Here is a 15,599-nt window from a genome sequence, read left to right on the forward strand (position 1 = left end):
CTTTGCGCGATGACGTCAGTCTCCGAAAGAAGATGGCGGCGCTTAAGAAGAGGGCGGAAGGTGAGGGCAGATTCGCTGGCTATTTCTTACTGTCTTGCGATGTTTCCTTTTTAAAAAAAAAATTATTAACCGACCGCCGCGTCCATCCTCTCCGAGAGACCCGCTCGCTCTCTGTCGCTCCTTCGCAGACCCCCGTCGCCGTTCTTGCTCTGCGCTGGGGGGGGGGGGGGGACACATTTGACTGGTTAGCGCTGTCGACTTCACCAGCGTTAGCCAGCCGAGCACTGAGTCCGTATGACTGAAATCTGCACGCCAGTGAGCCCGGGCTGTGCATCGCCTTCAGTGGGGGGTGTGTTCGCATACCCCCGGCGACACACCTAGCCGCGCCCGCGGCGCTGTCTGCACGTCCGACCGGTTCCCTGTGCACACTAAGCCGCGATGGGCTCCCGCCTGTCCGTGTCTAGCTTTGCTAAAATGGTCTCTGTCGGTTCCCTGCGAATGGGTAGATGGACCCCCGCTTTGGGGGGGGGGGGCGGACACTTGGGCCGGGATCGCGGGCGTAATTTAAGGTTAGCAGTGGGGGGCACGTAGGTTTAACACACTCAGCTGTCTAGCTGGTTACATTTTCACTTTTCACGCCCCCCCCCCCCCGCCCCCATGATGTCAAATCTCATGGCAACAGCTGGATGTTTACGTGCAAAACACTGGCAAGTTGCTCCGAGGTGCAAGCAGTGCCCACCCGGCTTAGGTGAAGCTGACGGGGAGGGGGCGCGATCTCGCGGCTCCGGGGGCAGATTGTCGCGTGCCGCAGCACCCGTATAGTCTCCCATGAGCCGCGGTTTGTTTTCGGTCGCCACCATGCCCCTATTTCCTCTCCTTTGCCCTGCTACGATGAAAGAGGTGCAGAAGTGCACAGTAGGGACATCTCCCCCCTCCAACATGCGTGTGCGCTCCGTGGCCCGGACGGACGGTTTCATTAGCCCGGAGTGTCTCTGTGTGCATTTTCGGTGTGATCGTCTCTCCCGCTGAATTGAGCTGATTCGCCGGGGCCTCCGGATACCGTTTCAGCCCTGTCACACGAACCGCGCCGAACCTTCTGTACCCCTTGCCCACCATCGATTATTCATTGAAACACATCGGGAGAAGTCCGTATCGAAAGTACATGCCAAGGCGCATCTCCCCCCATCCCTACAAGCTATAAGTCATTCAGGAGAGAGGTGATTCTGTGTCTGTTGCGTTATCAGTGAGATCATGCCTGCGGATGCAATGGGGGATGAATCACAGAAATACAGGCTGAGTAGATCCCAGATCGCAGGGATCCACCTGCGTCTGGCCCGTGGACACGATGCTGGTGACCGTCAGTGGCTTTTGGCATTTGGGTGAATGATCTCTGTCCCCTGTGTTCCGATGACCGTACTTCGTTATTAAATGTTGTATGGGTTTACGGTCGAGTTCCCGCCGGAAGGGTTTACTGTGAAAGGCTTAACGTGAGACTGGGGTTAGGTAACCAGGAGCGATTAGAGAATGCAGAAGTGGAAGTCAAAGCTGCAATCGCTTGTCAAAGTGCAACTGTGATAAGAAGATGCAGGCCGATGGGCAAAGGTCTGTTAATGAGTCACTCTGCACCGGCAGGTTATCGGGTCCTGTCCCTGGTGGGTGTGACCAGATCAAGGACTGTTTATAACTAGGTTATGTAATAACAGATTGACACGTTTGAGTGCATGTTGGGGTGTGCTTGTGTCAGCACTGCCGCTTATTAAAACTCTCCCCTCCAGATCCACTGCTCTTCATTCTCCACATGTACGCAGCCATTTGTTCTTAAACCTGGGACGGAACACACCTCGCGCTCAGCACACCGCTGACCACTTATACTGTCCGAGACCTGTCTCTCCTGTACCGTTGTGTAAACACCGGGGAAAAACAGAGACTTATTATGGAAAAAGGCAGGAGCCCATCTGGGCTGGATGAGTGCCGTGAGTTGAGTGATGTGAATGCTGGTGGTGCGTAAGTTGGGCCCCGAACCCATCCCATCCCGGGAGAAGCAAAGTTCTAAAGCAGTTCAGCGTTGCCCCCGGTGTGGGTTCTGTACCTGCAGTGTGTCCGGTTACACTCCGGTAACCCTATTCCTAGAGAACCCGGGCCTCCTGTGCGCGTCCCACGCCTCCCTCGGGGCCCGGGGCCCTAGCGTCTCTCGAGGGCTCGACTCATGATTGATTTAACGCACTAATGACAGTCAAATTACGCCTGCTCCACTTTTTTAAAGATGGTCGCCGTGGCGGGCGCTCTCTCCCGGCGCTGAGGTAATTACACTTTGGATTAGGGACGTCTCGTATCCGGGACTCCCGCGATGGCCTCCATGTCGCTGTTCGGCATAAACCGAATTAAGGACCGTTTTTGATCCACACGTAAAACATTGAGGCCTGGAATGTATAATTAAGTGAAATTACACGCTGATTTTCCGTTAGCTAGTTATTAAAAGACATGGGAAGTGTAACCGGCTATTTTCAGTCTTCCAAGACGAGTGTCCCAGCCGGAATTTCGCGTGTGTTGGTTCTGGAGAAGGCCGGGCCTTCTCCGCCATGCCGACGTCCATCTTGATTCCTCCTGTGCTGTCGCTCGGTGAGCTGATGTGATTTTTGGCGAGTCAGGATCGCCGTAACAGGCTGCCAGATGAACCCTTAATGGTTTAGTCGTTATTTTGGCCAGCCAGGTCCCACGCCAGCATCCGCATGGAGGTAGGTTATCCAAATTGACAGGAGAACGTTTCCACGTTGTTCTGCGCCACTTGGAACCCTGGCGCAATTGATGTGTTGCGGTCTCATGGTTACGTCTCTCCCTGCTGGTCGCCGATCCGCCGTGGAGCCCCCCCCCCGCCCCCCCATCCCTGCATTGTTATTCTGCGTGGGTATGAGCAACCACCCCCCACCCCCCCCCCATCTCCATCTCATCCTCGCTCACTCCTGGTCGCGGGCGAGCTCCATGGAAGATTGCGCCTGATAATGTGGTATCTAGGCAACAGGAAGAGGAGACGAGGAGGAGGAGATTCACTTGGAAGAGGGGCGAGGAGGGATATCGACACTAGGGGGATGTGAGACAACCGAACAAGAAGTGAGTCCTTGCAAACAAGCAAGCAAACAAGGAAATAAACACGTTTTGAACATGGGGGCAGTTTGTCTCGCCCCCCATCCAGGTGAAGACCAAGGGTGATTTCTCGATGGCATAAGAGGGGCCAAAATTCATACAGGAGGGGTCAGCCTTATCATTAGCCAATGATACGCTTGGAATCGATGAGTGACAGGAGGGCGGCATTCCAGGGACCAATCAGCTTTTAGCAGGGGCCGGCGCCCCTGTGAAGCCCCGTCGGAAGTAGCCCCGGCTGCCGGCTTGGATGTCTCCGTGCCCACAGGACTGCGGGCGAGTTTCGGTCAGCTTGGCCTCACCGTGAACGACCGTGACGCTCGGCGCCTTAAGGTTTCATGTTTCACGTTACATAAAGTGCGTGTCTGTGGGGGGGGGGGGGGGGGGGGCGGGGTGTGGGGGGTGGGAGACGTCCTTACAAAGTTGAGTGTATTTCAAAGACCCCCTTTCTCGCGATTCGCACGCAGACCCGTCTGTCCGAATGGGGTTGTTTGTGCCGGGAATGTGTTCTCACACGCGGTCCCTGTCGCCCCGGTCGGTTCTGCAAACAACTGCGGGTTATGTAAGGTGCGGGTCCGCTGTCGGTACCGATCCACGTGGTCCGCACGGCCTCTCGAGCCTCCCACGGGAACCATATACATCTCTGCTTACAGCGTGGGCGATTTGGGGAGGGGTTCTGCCACGGACATTTCTGTTTTGTAAGAGATGTGTTTCTCTCTTGTAAGAGCCCAGAACCTTCACACAGACCCTCAAGCACGTGTAATGTACCGCTGGACATGCAGGTGTTTGGCATGATTCACACTCCCCCCTTCTTCCTCTGTGGCAGTGACAGCGGCAGTGTGCCGGCGGCGCCGGACCGCGTGAGTGCCCCCTGCTGGTTGGAGGAGCCCTTTGTCGCTGGGGTCGCTTCACCATGAACAACAAGGAGAGCACTACTGAGTCTGGTGAGGCTGGGGGAGGTGGGCAGTCTGGGAGAAGGTACTGGTTTTCGGTGGTGGGGGGGGGGGGGGTCACTTTCGAGCGCCGGGCTCCAGGTGAAGTTGGAGCTGAGCAAACGCCTCCACGCTGAGTGAGAGAGCTCACTCACAGCTCCGCACTACCACCGTCAATCCTTCTCTTTCCATCTCTCCTTCCATCTCTTTCTCTCTCTTCCTCTCTTGTCATCTCTCTCCCTCTCTCCTCCTATCCTTTCCTCCTGTCCCCACTTTGTATCTTTGTCACTCTACTGTCTCCATCTCCTGCTCTCCTATCCCCTCTTTCTATATTGTTCTCTTACTTTTTCAATCTCCCCCTTTCCTGTCCTTCCTTTCCTACTCTGCTGCCTGCTCTCCACCCACCTCTCTCTCTGTCTCTCTCCCTCCTATCATCTCTTTTTCTCTCCTCCTGTTCTGTCTTTCTCTCCCCCTCCTATCCTCTCTCACTCTCTCCTTCTGTTCTTTCTCTCTCCTCCTCTTCTCTCTTTTTCTCCCCCTCCTTTCTTCTTTCTCAGTCTCTCTAATCTATTCTTTCTCTCTCCACCTCTTATCCTCTCCTTCACTCTATCCTTCTACCCTCTCTTCTTCTCATCCTATCCTCTCCCTCTCTCTGTCCCTCTCTCTCTCTCTCCTTCCCTCCCTTCCTCCCCCCTATCCTGTCATCTCTCACACTGTCCCCCCCCCCCCACAGATAATAGCAAGCAGATGAAGGTGTTTCTGCCCAACAAGTTGCTGGAGTGTTTGCCTCGCACCTCCAGCCTGCCCAAGGAGCGACTACGCTGGAACACCAATGAGGTCAGCAGGCTGGGGGGGGGTATTGCTGTGGGGTCGCTGTCGGTGGTGAGCACAGATGTCCGCCGGTCGGATAGAGTCTGAGTCAGCAGATTGTTCAGACCCGTGGAACCCGGGAGAGGCAGAGCGCCCCCAACATGTCATCGTCTGACATTGCAGGGCTTGAGTCACACACCAGTTCACACTGTACTGGTGGATATCAGATGAAAGTGTATATGTGGATAGATCAACAGATCATTTTATTAGGCAGATGTCATTGGAATTCTCTTTAATTAACTATCAAGACTAATTATGCAGCTGGTATCTCGTCCAGTATGTAACCCAGCCTTGTGCTGTGTGCTGCTTTGGACGAGCTCCGGATCTCGCTGTGATCCTGACCAGGATAGCTGCTTAGAAGATGAACACCTGGGGTCATAAATCCGATGGGCAGACGTTACAAATTCCATGCATCTCCTTCGTTGGTGCGCTACTGTAGTTTAAAAAAAGAATGCAGGAATGCGACTGGCGCGGCGAGTCGTCACACATGCGTCTCTCTCCCGGCGCCTGGGCACCCCCCCGGTGCGGGAGTGCAGCTGCGAGGACTCGCGTTGCTGCGAATTCCCGCCTCGTGATGAGACAGCGAGCACAGAGGCGAGGAACAAGCGAGCTGATGAATAAAAAATGCAGCGTGCCTGCGAGCATCCTCAGCTGTCATGCCGATCGCAGTTAATGCGTCGTGATTGCGACGTTTCACTCTTTTTTTCTTTTTTTGAACCTGGTATTTTAATGCGACCTCTTCAGGTGTGTTTTACATGCCGACCGGGTGCTGATAGGATTAGGGGAACGGCACAGGAAAATGGTTCTGAATAGCTCAAATTTAGTATTTTGAAGCTGTTTATTTGTTGGCCACATGATTTTATTAGATTTTTTTTTTCCTCTTCATATCTTGTGGGCAACATTGAGTGTCTGAGTCACGGTGATATTCACTGCTGTTGGTCCCGAAACAGCAGAAATATTCATGTGCTCATTGGTGTTTAAAATCGCGCTGTAACACAGATTCAGCTAATGGGGCTCCTCCGATAATCAGCAAGTGCTGCATTTGTGTTTAATTGCGGTCTAATGTCAGGACTGAGCTTGGGTGTGATCGGATGTCTGAGGTCGTGGTTTTAGACGCGATTCACATCTTGGAGGAGGTGGAGTGTTGGGGGACAAACAGGTGGGAGGAGCTTAGTGTAAAGGGGCGGGGCACAGGTGGGTGAAGGACCCAGCAGAGGCATTGAACCTGTGTATCATTGCAGGAGATCGCGTCCTACTTGATCTCGTTCGACAGACATGAAGAGTGGCTCTCCTGCACCCTGAAGACCAGGTATTGCCCCCCCCCCCCACACTGCCCCCATACCTTGGGGTCAGGACTACATGCCATGAGGCAGCTAACATTTATCTATGATTGATTTTAACCAGTAATGCTGCCCCCCCTCCCCCCCCGAGTGAGGTTTAAGAAAATAATCAATTAAATTTAATTCACTTATTAAATAGTTATTTGAAAACGATATTATTGAAATTTAAAAATGACAGAGAAATGCTGTTAACCCTCATACCTATGAAGACGACGATGTCACACTCATCAGCTCTGATATCCGCTGTTCCAATCCCCCCCTCCCCCCCCCCCCAGGCCCCTCAATGGATCCATCATACTCTACAACAGGAAGAAAGTGAAGTACCGGAAAGATGGCTATTGTTGGAAAAAGAGGAAAGACGGTAAGACGACAAGAGAGGATCACATGAAGCTGAAAGTGCAGGGCATGGAGGTGAGCGCCCCCTAGATGTGTGGATGAGACATGGCAGCCTGTCTGTCTGGTGTATGATTACTGAACCCTGGAAAAAGACAGAATATCACTCTTATAAAGTACGACTGCACTCTCCGTTGTCCCTGCAGTGTCTGTATGGCTGCTATGTCCATTCCTCCATCGTCCCAACATTCCATAGGAGGTGCTACTGGCTGCTGCAGGTAAGGGTGTCCATCGCTCTGCTTTGGTCTGGGCGCTCTGTTTTGATCGGTGTGGAGTAACGCTGAGAGGGCACCCGGCCAACCCGCAGAACCCGGACATCGTGCTGGTGCACTACCTAAACGTGCCGTCCCTGGAGGACTGCGGGAAGGTGAGCCGGCCGCTCCTGTGCGCCGTGGCTGAGCGCCGCGACAGCCTGCGCTGGAGCCGCGAAGAGCTGCTGTCCCAGCTCAAGCCCATGTGTGAGTGCCTGTGTGTCACTGTGTCACTGTCCCTGTGTGTCACTGTGTCACTGTCCCTGTGTGTCACTGTCCCTGTGTGTCACTGTCCCTGTGTGTCACTGTGTCACTGTCCCTGTGTGTCACTGTCCCTGTGTGTCACTGTGTCACTGTCCCTGTGTGTCACTGTGTCACTGTCCCTGTGTGTCACTGTCCCTGTGTGTCACTGTGTCACTGTCCCTGTGTGTCACTGTCCCTGTGTGTCACTGTGTCACTGTCCCTGTGTGTCACTGTGTCACTGTTCCTGTGTGTCACTGTCCCTGTGTGTCACTGTGTCACTGTCCCTGTGTGTCACTGTGTCACTGTCCCTGTGTGTCACTCTGTGTCACTGTCCCTGTGTGTCACTTTGTCACTGTCCCTGTGTGTCACTGTGTCACTGTCCCTGTGTGTCACTGTCCCTGTGTGTCACTGTGTCACTGTCCCTGTGTGTCACTGTCCCTGTGTGTCACTGTGTCACTGTCCCTGTGTGTCCCTGTGTGTCACTGTCCCTGTGTGTCACTGTGTCACTGTCCCTGTGTGTCACTGTCCCTGTGTGTCACTGTGTCACTGTCCCTGTGTGTCACTGTGTTTCACTGTCCCTTTGTGTCACTGTGTGTCACTGTCCCTGTGTGTCACTGTGTGTCACTGTCCCTGTGTGTCACTGTGTCACTGTCCCTGTGTGTCACTCTGTGTCACTGTCCCTGTGTGTCAAACTGGGTCACTGTCCCTGTGTGTCAAACTGGGTCACTGTCCCTGTGTGTCACACTGGGTCACTGTCCTGAATGTGTATGTGTGTGTATGTGTGTGAATGTGTGTGTGTGTGAATGTGTATGTGTGTATGTGTATGTGTGTGAGTGTGTATGTGTGTGTGTGTGTGTGTCTGTGTGTGTCTGTCTGTGTGTGTGTGTGTGTATGTGTGTGTGTGTGTGTGTGTGTATGTGTGTGAATGTGTATGCACACACCCCTCGGTGCCTCGCTATGTGTTCTGAGCCCCCACATCCCGTCCCAGTCCACAGCATCAAGTGGTCCTGTGGGAACAGCAGCAGCAATGGCTCCTCGGATCTCTCCATCGAGCAGCTGGTGCAGCACATCATGGAGTCACAGCAGACCAAGCCGCAGCCCCGCACGCATGCCTGCCTCTGCAGCACGGCCCTGGGTACGCAGGCGGGTCGGGGGGGGGGGGGCACCCTTATGGATATGATGATGAGTCAGACGCACAGGGCCTTATTGCACTCATTCATGCATTTATTCATTTGTTCATTTATTTTTGAGGTGCTCCTTTAATAGATGAAGGATGGTATTTTAATCTTGCATGACTCCAGAGCAAAGTGACGTATCCATGCTCGCACCCCCGCCCTGCCCCTTACTCCCGTTTCTCTTACAGCCTCCCCAGGGGCCAACATTCCCCACCGGTGCAACAGCACCAAGCACCGGATCATCTCCCCCAAACTGCCCCCCCACCCCGCCGATGTGCAGGGCCTGGCCTCCGCCAGCGAGGGAGGAGGCGGCCATGAGGCGGAGGGGAGCGATGCACCGGCGGGGGTGGGAGGCGCAGCGGGTGGGGCCGCGCCGGGAAAGGCCCAGACACCGGTGACGGTGGTGCGGAGGCTGGGCGTGCGGAGCCCGGCGGCCCCCCAGGACAGCGCAGGGGCCTCCCCCTGTTCCGGCGCCGACTCCTCCTCCTCCTCCTCTTCATCCTCCTCCAGTCCCCCGAAGCCGCACCAGGCCTCCCCTCTCACCCTTGGCAGCAACGGTGCTGCCTGCAACGGTTTCTATAGCAACCAGCAGAGCCTGGCAACCGTCACCTTGCCCCAGAATGCTGTCATCGTCATGACAACTGCCATCAGCCGAGCCAAGGACGGCGAGGACGCCAAAGGGGAGCGGGCGACCCCGGCGTCGCCCTGCCTGTCGGTGGCGCAGTCCGGCTGCCTGGTGCTGTCCCCCGTGCCCCCGAACCCCGACACGCCCCCGCCCCCCTCCGCCTCCGCACCTCACACCCCCGTCTCGGCCGCAGCGGCCGCCGCTTCCTGCCCCACCTCTGGGGGGCCCCCCACGCCCCGCACCGCCTGCCCCACCCCAGGCGTGGCCACTCTCAGCCTCACCCTGCTGTCCAGCCCTGTCATTGGTGGCCTCCTCCTGACGGACCGCCTCCTTCCCGGGGCCGACCCCCCTGCTTCCCTGTCCCTCCTCTCCCCACACCCTCCTTCTCCGTCCCCGTCTCCCCTCCCAGTGACATCTGGGCTCTCCCCGTCTCTCTGTGCCCACTCCCCCCCTTCCCTGCCTCCTCCTTCCCCTTCCCCGGGCCTGCCCTCCTCTGACACCCTCGTGGCTTTCGATCCGGACTCCTTCCTGAACAGCCCCAAGCAGGGCCAGACCTACGGGGGCCCCTCCCACCCACGCTCGCACCCCAATCCCTCCCCCACCCTGTCCCCGTCCTCGCAGGCCCCCTCGCTCGCCCTCTCCCTCTCTCCTGCCTCTCCGCCCTCGTCCTCCCCACCTTCCTCACTCTCCTCCTTCTCCTCGGAGGCGGAGCGTGGGAGGGACACAGAACGGGAGTCCGCCCCCCTCATCCCTACCTCCCCACACCTCTCCTTCCCCCTCTCCCCCTCCCAGCCCCCCTCTCCCATGCTCCCCCTCTGCCTGGAACCGTCCTTAAACCTGGACACCCTAAGCACGCTGGAGCCGGTGGACCCGGCCAGGGGGGGCAGCGTGCAGCTGGCGAGGGCTGGAGATGAGGGTGGGGGGCGATGCCTGGAGGGAGAGCCAATTCTGGGCCAAATGCTGTCCCCGAATCCATCAGAGGTGGCCCGAGATCCGGATCTTTCCGAGACGGACCTCAGCGGGCCCAAACGGACACGGGAGCAGTGGCCTGATAACCGGCTCCTGAAGGAGGAGGATCAGGAGCAGCGGCAGCTGTACCTTCTACAGTACAAGCCGCAGGAGGTGCTGAAAAGGGAGGTCCGGCAAGAGGAGTCTGAGCAGGCGGATGGGCCGCAGCGGCCGGCCAATCAGGGCCTGAAGAGGGAGGATCCCGGGCCCCAGCCGCCGGTGCTCCCCAAGAAGCAAGTGCTGCCGACGGGGGATGGGCGGGGTCTCGGGAGCTTGATGGTGAGCTTCAGGAACACCTGCGCGGGGACGGTCGGGCCCTGGGTTCAGGTGAAGGAGGAGTCCGCCTTCTCCTCGTCCTCCTCTTTGTCCACCTCCTCCTCATCATCTTCCCGCTTGAGCGGTTACGAGGCCGAGGAGACTCCCATGGACACCAACCACAGCGGGGACGACGTCGAAAGCGAGCAGGAGCCGGCAGCCCGGCAGTCCCCCTCCGGGCCCCAAGGGGGCGACGGCGGGCCGCTGGAGGCCGGGGCGACGGCCGGAGAAGCCTTCGTCATCTCTTTCGACAGCCCCTTTCCGGACCTCATCTCTGAGCTCATGGCCGAGGACAGCCGGCCTGCCCAGAGCGGTCGAGCCACTTCCCCCTCGCCCCAGGCCCAGTCCCTGCCCTTCTGCTTTTCCTCCCTGTCTCAGCCCGTCTCTCTGCCCACGGCCACCGGGGGGCGCTATGTGGTGGAGTCGCAGGCCTTGCCCACACCATCCTCGCTGCCTTTTCCCTCGTTGTCCCCCTCGGCACCGGCTGGCGACCCTGACACTGACCTCCATGCCCTGGCCACCATCACAGACTTCTCCCCCGAGTGGTCCTACCCGGAGGTGAGGGATGTCCGGGGCTCGTGCCTGAATGCATAAATTAAAAGCATGTGCAAGAATTACAATACACAGTGTTCATAAAGACAATGTGCATGTATATTTAGACAAGGGTAAAACGGTGTTATGCATAGTACCAGTCAAAAGTCTGGACACACCTGCTTTTAATGCATTTGTCTGTTTTCAAGTCAAGTAGGTCTTTATTGTCATACCATTTATATACAATCCACAGCACACAGTGGCATGAAATAATATTTACACTCTTCAAAACAGCCCCCTTTTGCTTCGACGGCAGCGCTGCAGACTCTCGCCATTCATTCACCCAGCTTCCAGATGTAGCCACCTGGGATGCTTCTCCTACAGGCCTGAAGGAGTTTCCACAAGTTCAGTTCAGTTCAGTTTATTTTTATAAAGCGCCCCAAGGCGTTTACATGAGTTGTGATACATTCCTATATCATTTATACGGAGTAATTCAAAAATAGCATGCTAACATTATAGAAAATGCTATAGAAGTAGTTCTGGACACAAGCTTGCTCTTCCCAAACCAGCTCTATAGGGTTCAGGTGGGGGGATTGTGGGGGGGGCAGGTCACCTGTCACAGCACTCTGTCTCTTTTACTGTTCACAAGATAATACAGTGCTTACATAACCTGGAGGGGCGCTTGGGGCCGGTATCTTGTTGGGAAGCAAATGATTTCCAGTAGGTGTGTCCAAACTTTTGATCGGTACTGATAAAATTGTCTGATTGGAGAATCAGCTTTCATAGCATGAGAGGTGAAATGCACTTCCGTCCTCTGCCACAGGGTGGCGTGAAGGTGCTGATCACGGGGCCCTGGACAGAGGCAATGCACCGCTACACCTGCATGTTCGACCACAGCACGGTGCCGGCCTCCCTCATCCAGCCCGGGGTGCTGCGTTGCTACTGTCCTGGTGAGGCCGCACGCGAGATGACAAACTCCCACCAGGCAATGTGTGTTGCTGGCATTAGGGGGCAGTATTGCGTCGCTACACATCAGAGGCAATACATCCAACTCACACTAGGTGGCAGTGCTGCACAGAAATTGCACCCCAGTGTGTCATAATAGTATTTGATTGTGGCTTCAGCGTTACATGTTATGATGCAGCGAGGGCGGACAGTTCCTGCTCTTTAGGGTATGAGGACACGCTGGTCTCCCTTCTAAATGCATCACTCAGTATTTCTGCAGTCCTTATTAGGGCCTTATCCCATCTCACCGGGTGTGAAACTGACAGTGTTTTAAAGGAAACTGCTGGGATTTCTGTCCCGCGTGATCAGTTCAGCTTGGGATGCATCTTAGTAGCAGCTCAGACATCCCATAATGGCAGCGGTTATTTGGCCTCCTTTGCCCTCTCTGTCTCCTCACAGCCCACGCAGCCGGCCTGGTGACCCTGCAAGTTCTGGAGGACACGGTCAGGGTCTCGTCCTCCGTGCTGTTTGAGTACCGCCCGCGCAGCGCCTCCTCCCTGCCTTCCTCCCAGCTCGACTGGCTCTCCCTGGACGGTGAGTTCGCGCCTCCTCATCCTCCTCTTCCCCCCTGCCTCTCCTGCTCCGCACATCTGCCGGCACACCCCGATTTCGGGGGGCCTCGTTTGTGGGAGGTCACAGTGAGGAGGCGTGGCGGATCAGAGGTGCAGGAGGAGGCCGATTCGGGAATAGAGGTGGACATAAGGAGGTGTCGGGAATTCTGCCAAGCTCCCAGCGCCGACAAACGTAGTTACAAGGTTTCCTGCCTGCGCGCTTTAAATGGGAATATCACCCTGAGACTGACACAGTGCCTCCACTGGCTCAGCGAGCGAGGAAATTAATTACCAGGGCAGTGCTGGGCCTAGGCGTTACAGTGTGTGTGTGTATGTGTGTATGTATGTGTGTGTGTGTCTGTGTGTGTGTGTGTGTGTATGTATGTGTGTGTGTGTGTGTGTCTGTGTGTGTGTGTGTGTGTGTGTGTGTGTGTATGTATGTGTGTGTGTGTCTGTGTGTGTGTCTGTGTGTGTGTGTGTGTGTATGTATGTGTGTGTGTGTGTCTGTGTGTGTCTGTGTGTGTGTGTGTCTGTGTGTGTGTGTGTGTGTGTGTGTGTCTGTGTGTGTCTGTGTGTGTGTGTCTGTGTGTGTGTGTGTGTGTGTCTGTGTGTGTGTATGTGTGTGTGTGTGTCTGTCTGTGTGAGTGTGTGAGTGTGTGTGTGTGTGTCTGTGTGTGTGTGTGTGTCTGTGTGTGTGTGTTTCCAGATTTCCCCACAATGCAAATAAAAACCTGTGTAGACGCTGTTGGGGCCATTATTCAAACTCAGTTTTATGAAAAAATCTGTGACTGCAATCAGAAAAGTAAAAATGCCAATAGACTTGTAATTTGTTTGGTTACTTCTGGTTAAGGTTAGGGCTGGGTAGGGTAAGGTCCTCATTGCTGTGTGTGCGTGTGTGTGTGCGTGTGTATGTGTGCGCGTGTGTGTGTGTGTGTGAGCGGGGGCAGGTACTGGCCAGTCGGGGGTGTGAGGTGTCCGCAGCGCAGGGGGGGGGAGTGACAGTCATCAGGCCCATTTAGAGCGAACGGCTTGTTTGGCCTGCGGGGAGGAGGGGGGGGTTGGGGCGGTCGGCACAGATATGGAACATGCCGCCGCCCCCCCCCTTGTACCAGTGGCAGGTTACAGCTGTTCCTTTTGGGTATCTGACCACCCCCTCCCGCCTCGCCCCCAATCCCCCCGTCCCGCCACAGACGGCCAGTTCCGCATGTTCATCCTGGAGAGGCTAGAGCAGATGGAGAGGCGCATGGTGGAGATGGCGGCTGGCAGCGACCAGCGGCAGCAGGCGAGTCAGCGCCCCACCCCCGACATGGAGGAGAAGGCACCTGCCCCCCAGGTAACCCCCCTCCCCCCCAACGCCACTGGTTTAATCCAGACCCACATGATACACCTACAGGGGAGCTTAAGAGTATCAAGGTTGAGTTTCCAGTTTTGGGTTCCAGAACCAGCTGCCTAATGGACAGACGAAGGGGGGCGAATCAGCCCATAACAGCCCCCCCTGTGCCTGAGGAAAAGGGACGTTTATTACAGGCCTGAGTGCCTGGTGTCAAGCAGGAAGTGGCTTGTTTTAAAATAGCAAAGTTTTTATTATAAGTGAAACTAAACACGTCGGGTCAAAGGTGTGATGAAACAAGCAGCTTCTTCCTTTTATTTAGAGAGAGCGGGGTTTATCTCTAGGATTATGCTATTGGATGAAAATAGGTCGTCCCTGATTGGTCGATTCGGTGCCAGTCCATCATAGGGACGGACACAGGTAAATATAGGGAGGCCGATTCATAGAAACTTCTAGTCGGAATGACAAAAAATAGTAGAGCAGGGGGAGCTCACTTCGCAGTCGAACCCGTTACCCTGGAGGTGCGAGCCCGCAGAAGAGGCCATTAAGCCACAACATGCCGGGGCTGAAGAGGTCACATCAGTATGAAGATCAGGTGTAGAATTTCCCGGCCGGCCCCCAGGGGGCCGGATTCACGGGAAATGACAGCGTGGTGCATTAACTGACGCCATGCGCTGGCTCCCGGGAAGCATCCCAAAAGAAAAAGTTCAAAGCTCGCCTGGCTCACGGCCTAGTAGTTTCTGGAAATTCATCCATTTTGGCACATTAATGAGATTATCGAGTTGAATGTGTGGATAGGCAGCGGCGATGCCACAGCTTTGGCCCGCGGCCGCTAGCTGCGATTTGCACTGTTTTCTGCCACCTGGCAGACTTCCCTGCATTTTTTCAGTTGTGGGTGGTTGTATCTCATGAATCCACTTATTTTGCATCGCTTCTACCATATTTCCATGTATATGATCGCACGGCGAATTGCTGTAGCGCTGACACAATTGTAAGCGAAGACCTGTGAGGTTACTGGTTCGAAACGGGCTCCTGGCTCAGTCTGGGGGAGTTTAGACGGTCTCCCATAGTTCGGGGTTTACGACAGTCTAAGAACATGCAGTTAGTATGTGAGTGTGTGTGTGTGTGATTGATTATATGTACCCTGCAATAGATGGCTGTTCCATCCAGGGTGACTTCTGATCTGTGCCCAGTGCATTCTGGGATAGGTTTCAGGCTCACACTACCTCACACTCGTTAAGTGTTTAATAGAAATGGATAGATGCATATTTTAACGATGGTGCAAAGCTAGCAGGGATCTGGAGTCTAATCTTATGTCTGTTTCCCCCCCCCCTACCCAGTCTGGCCCCTGGTTCGAGCAGAGGATAGTGGCTGTGTGCGACAGCATGATGGCCAGAGGATGCTGGACCGCTGGGCGTGGCGGCGGCGATGGCAGCGATGGTGGCGACAGGCTCCTGCACTCCGCCTGCTACCGAGGGATGACCCTCCTGCACCTGGCGGCTGCCCAGGGCTACGTGCAGCTGATCCACACGCTGATGCGCTGGAGGTGCGTAAGCCGCAGTACTGGACCACTACCCCACCTTCTTTGGCTAATCAGTACCTCGTTGAGTTATTTAACTAATTAAATTCATTAATCGAGCTTTGAATAAATGCTTGTAATGGTTGGGGTGCCCCTGAGGAGAGGTTTGGGAACTGAAGCAGTGTTCATCTCTCCATCTAAGGCAGGGGTGGGCGGTCTTATCCGCAAAGGGCCGGTGTGTGTGCGGGTTTTCGCTGCAACTCCCTGATTAGGTCACTGATTAGAGGACTGATTGGCTGAAGAGTCCTCACACCTGGGTTTGAACAGCTGACCTACAGGTTATCCCAAAAACCTGCATACACACCGGCCCTTT

At 55.5% G+C, this 15,599-nt stretch overlaps 1 protein-coding gene across 2 annotated transcripts in view; it reads left to right on the forward strand.

The window, feature by feature from the left end:
- Positions 1–15,599, forward strand: part of LOC111839523 (calmodulin-binding transcription activator 2) — a 24,266-nt gene continuing 8,667 nt past the window's right edge. For both annotated transcript variants that reach the window (XM_023803504.2, XM_023803505.2), the window contains exons 1-13: positions 1–60; positions 3,965–4,082; positions 4,804–4,907; positions 6,182–6,249; positions 6,556–6,691; positions 6,820–6,891; positions 6,981–7,131; positions 8,156–8,302; positions 8,531–10,848; positions 11,645–11,771; positions 12,226–12,360; positions 13,568–13,710; positions 15,048–15,253. In XM_023803504.2, the coding sequence (XP_023659272.2) occupies positions 4,052–4,082; positions 4,804–4,907; positions 6,182–6,249; positions 6,556–6,691; positions 6,820–6,891; positions 6,981–7,131; positions 8,156–8,302; positions 8,531–10,848; positions 11,645–11,771; positions 12,226–12,360; positions 13,568–13,710; positions 15,048–15,253 (3,638 nt within the window). In that variant the 5' untranslated portion in view covers positions 1–60; positions 3,965–4,051. The remainder of the gene's footprint in view (positions 61–3,964; positions 4,083–4,803; positions 4,908–6,181; positions 6,250–6,555; positions 6,692–6,819; positions 6,892–6,980; positions 7,132–8,155; positions 8,303–8,530; positions 10,849–11,644; positions 11,772–12,225; positions 12,361–13,567; positions 13,711–15,047; positions 15,254–15,599) is intronic.

The sequence above is a fragment of the Paramormyrops kingsleyae genome, chromosome 24 (genome assembly GCF_048594095.1).
Source record: "Paramormyrops kingsleyae isolate MSU_618 chromosome 24, PKINGS_0.4, whole genome shotgun sequence".
Taxonomy (NCBI): domain Eukaryota; kingdom Metazoa; phylum Chordata; class Actinopteri; order Osteoglossiformes; family Mormyridae; genus Paramormyrops; species Paramormyrops kingsleyae.